Raw genomic sequence first — 3,894 nt, 5'->3', positions numbered from 1 at the left:
AAGAAACATATGACAGTAAAAAAACAAGGAAATGAAAGGGTGGGAGAGCAAAAAGGAACATAGGAAAGAACAGTGCGGTCTTTTTCCGCCGGAGATGAAAGAAATGCATCAGTAAAACTCCATCTAAAAGGGAGAATAGTTTTTCTAGTGACGAAGACTATTTTATTTCTACAGTCAGGTTGCATGATTGACTGGATTCTCTCCAAGCAGATCATCGTCGTAGGAAACAGGTATCCTTAACCTATCATGAACAGATATAGACTTTTCTTTGGAAGTAACTGGTTCAAGTTGATTTTGTGTTTCGGATGCATGAAATGTACTGCTGGAAACATTTCCCTGATCACGGCCAGCAAATGAAAAGGTCACTACTTGAGAAGAATCCTCTTGCTTTGGCACATTAATTTGCTTAAAAATTGGTTGCCTGAATTGCTTTTGCAGTTAACAATTTGAAGAGTCTTGATAACATTATTCAAGAGCAAAAACATGTAGACCTAACTAATTAAAAGCAGCGCAGTCATTTAAAACAAAGAAAAACCTTAATTTGTTTGGATAGAAAATGAAAAAGAACCCCTGCTGGTTAGTTACTACAAACATACATCAAATAGAAAGAGAAAAAGAGTGGAATTGATATTTTTATTGGTTAAAATGTCCAAATCGGCAAAGCCAATTATACCCCCAATTCCCACTGCTTGATAATGCTAGTTTAGATTCAGAAATCTTGGCACAGAAGAAAGCTACATATTCCTGGAAGCAGATGACCAAAAGTCAATGGCTTCCCCATCTAAAAAAACTAGATGCAAGATTATATACAACTTTAAGACTATTCCACAAGTAGGTTTGACGGTAAAGCCAAATAAACATCTAAACTATACACTGGTCAGCCCAGTCATTTTGAAAATGCTTAACATATTTAAAGGAAAATCATAGTACTACCATAGTTTCTTTATTTCTAGCTATTCAACAGTGTAAGTTAATTAAAAAAACAATGGTACAGAGTCAAAAAGCAAAGATCATTTCTTAAGTAAAATATCATTGAGATAATCAACAATATGTCCTTTAGATTAAGAGATATCCAATTTCAGCTTTGAAAATGTTGGTTGCTACATTGAAGTGGACAAAAATGACTACATCAATGACTCAATAGTCATTACTTCCCCCTTCATTAGCCCAACAAACACAAGCTTAGAAAATCAATGCGATTTTTTTTTATTATAAATCACATTTGTTATTTATTATTTAATATTTTTTCTTTTTTTAGATCATTTTTTAATAAGATTTTGTACTTTATTTAAAAAATTATCAATTTTATAGTGTACTTTAAATAAATAGAATATAATTTTATTAATTAATAAAATATGGTAAAATCTGAAATGTTGAGAGGATGCAATTTTTTATATTTAAAATCACATTCGTTAATTAGAACTATTAATAAGAATCATGTTAGTATGTGAGTTGTTAGCAAAAATTATAATAAACCAAATGGTAGCAGTTTAAGAATGGAATTTAGAGCAAACCAAATGTTTAGAAGAAATAAGGAAGATATGTGTTAAAATGTATAAAAGTTCTCATTGATATTATAATAAAATCTAATGATATATTTTCAGAATTTAATTTTCTAAAAAAATGAATAATGCTCTTCTCTTAAAATGGAAGTGGAGAATCTTGCATGACGATGAGGCTATTTGGAATAGTTTTATAAAAGCTAGGTACTTTTGTCCTAAAATTAGAATTCAAGTTGACGAGGGAATGTGGCAAAGAAAGGGTGAATCTATTTGGTGGAGAGATTTATGCAAGATTAATTTGTTGCAGGATAGGGTCGCAAACGATTTTTCCGGGAGTTTCATGTGTTGTTGCAAGAATGGCAAAGATGTTCTTTTTTGGCATAATAGGTGGTTGGGCGATCAACCTCTACGCTTGGTCTTTCCGGATTTATATGCTCTTTCTAGCAAGAAACATTGCACGGTGGCGGATATTTTAGAAGGGATGGATGGGATACATAGATGGAGGTGGGAAGCTTTGTTCTCGGCCGATTCCATTTCCGACAGTAGCATAACAGCCGCGGCTGCTGCCTGCCAGAACTGGGCTCGGTTTGTCGACATGCTCTGCGGATTCCTTCCTTGCGATTTAAGTCGAGACACTTTCTCTTGGTCCTTCAATGGAGACAACGTTTTTTCCGTCTCAAGTTTGGCTCATGCGGTTGATAATGCCAAACCTTTAGCTTGGGATCCTAAAGTTATCGATTCGTTGAAAGTGTTGTGGGCTCTTAAGCTCCCGCCGAAGATTAAGATCTTTGCTTGGAAAGTCTTCATTGATCGGATACCAACTAGAGACCAATTGTTGAATAGAGGTGTTGTTAACGTTACTTGTCCGGATTGTGTGATGTGTGGCTCTTGCCTTGAATCTTCTTCCCATCTTTTTTTCAATTGCCAAGAGGTGAAAGGTATTTGGAAGCATGTCTTCTTATGGCTTGGCACACCGAACGAATTTACCGAAGAGGAGATGCTTAGTTTTGATGTCATTCAAGAAAAGGTGAATTGTAGTAAACGTCGTATTTTAATCAACTACGTTTGGTTTGCTACTATTTGGAGTATTTGGCTTATGAGGAATGCCATTATTTTTAAGGGGGAGGTTTTTTGTTTTGATGTCATTTGTTCTAACATTGTCTTTCTTTCTTGGAGGTGGTTATGTAGTGGATATACTAAGTTTAGACCAATTTACTATGAATGGTTTAAACTTCCATTATCCGTTCCTTTTTCCCTCTAGGGCCTTGTGTTTTTTTGTAAGGGTTGCACCCCTAGTGCGAACTTTCAATCAATCAATTGCTTATTAAAAAAAAAAATATATTCTAAAAAAATAGTTTTTTAGGAAAAGAAGCAAATCTTTTTTTAATTTTCAGAAAAAAATTATTTTCATATTTTTGTACCAAAATTTGTATTTTAATTTTCAGGAATTATTTGATATAGACAAAAAATTATTTTCAGATTTTTGTACCAAAATTGTTTGATTAATTACTTGTAAAAAATTATTGTTTTTTTAGTTATTTAAAGGGGGTTTAAAACCCCCGCAATCAGTCTCTTTTTCTTTAGTGTTGACTGTTACTGACGTGGCGTGACGCGTGGCGTGCCACGTAAGCCTCCGTTAGAGTAATCTAACGGTAGGGACCAAAATTCGTGACGGAAAATTTTGTGAGGATCAAAATTTGATGAAATTTTTTGTAGGGACTATAAGTGAAAAGTGCCATATTTATAGGGACCACTAAGATATTTAACCCATTTTTTATTGGTCCATGTTTAAAAACACTTAGTTTTTAGTTTTATTTCATAAAACATTGTTTTAGGCTAGATAAAAAATATCAATGTGCTTTTGATTTATTTTCCTTGTTAGTTTAGGATTTATTCCTTTTATTTTTGTGAATATTTTTTATGCTTTGTGAAATTTCCAAAATACCCCTAGTTGTTAAAGTTGACTTTGGTCAACTTAAATGACTTTTTCCCCTTTCTACTTAGTAATTTTCCTTAGGTTATTAGTTCACTCTTAATTAGACTTAGATTCCACTTTCTTAATAAAACAACAATCATTAGGTTAGTATATTAGGTTAGTCTCCCTTATTCATTTCTTTTTCTTTTTCAACTCTAAAACACCTAATAAATACTGACGAGGATCATACTGCTACTTCTTTTATAGTGGAAAAAAATAATTGGGGTGTAGACCCTGGTGTATTTCTTTCCTACTTAGTGGAAGAGAAATGATTGAGATGTAGACCTTGGTCTATTTTTTGACTACTACTTAGAGAAATGATTGAGGTGTAGACCTTGGTGTATTTCTCTAAATAATTAACTTTTTTTGGTATGATCCAAGTCACAAATAAATTCCCTTTAAAAAACATCCAATCAT

At 33.0% G+C, this 3,894-nt stretch overlaps 1 protein-coding gene across 1 annotated transcript; it reads left to right on the top strand.

Annotated features, from left to right (window-relative positions):
• The first annotated feature begins 1,623 nt into the window (after positions 1-1,623).
• Positions 1,624-2,763, top strand: LOC131634782 (uncharacterized). Its single transcript, XM_058905407.1, has one exon. It carries the CDS (start codon positions 1,624-1,626, stop codon positions 2,761-2,763), a length of 1,140 nt encoding a protein of 379 aa, XP_058761390.1.
• Positions 2,764-3,894: the final 1,131 nt, after the last annotated feature.

This window comes from Vicia villosa, unplaced genomic scaffold (assembly GCF_029867415.1).
Source record: "Vicia villosa cultivar HV-30 ecotype Madison, WI unplaced genomic scaffold, Vvil1.0 ctg.001349F_1_1, whole genome shotgun sequence".
Taxonomy (NCBI): Eukaryota; Viridiplantae; Streptophyta; class Magnoliopsida; order Fabales; family Fabaceae; genus Vicia; species Vicia villosa.
The sequence above is the reverse complement of the archived record's forward strand: the minus strand, read 5'-3'. Positions and strand labels throughout refer to the sequence as shown.

Coding starts and splice junctions, on each gene's coding strand:
- LOC131634782 (XM_058905407.1), top strand. CDS start 1,624: ATGAATAATGCTCTTCTCTTAAAATGGAAGTGGAGAATCTTGCATGAC.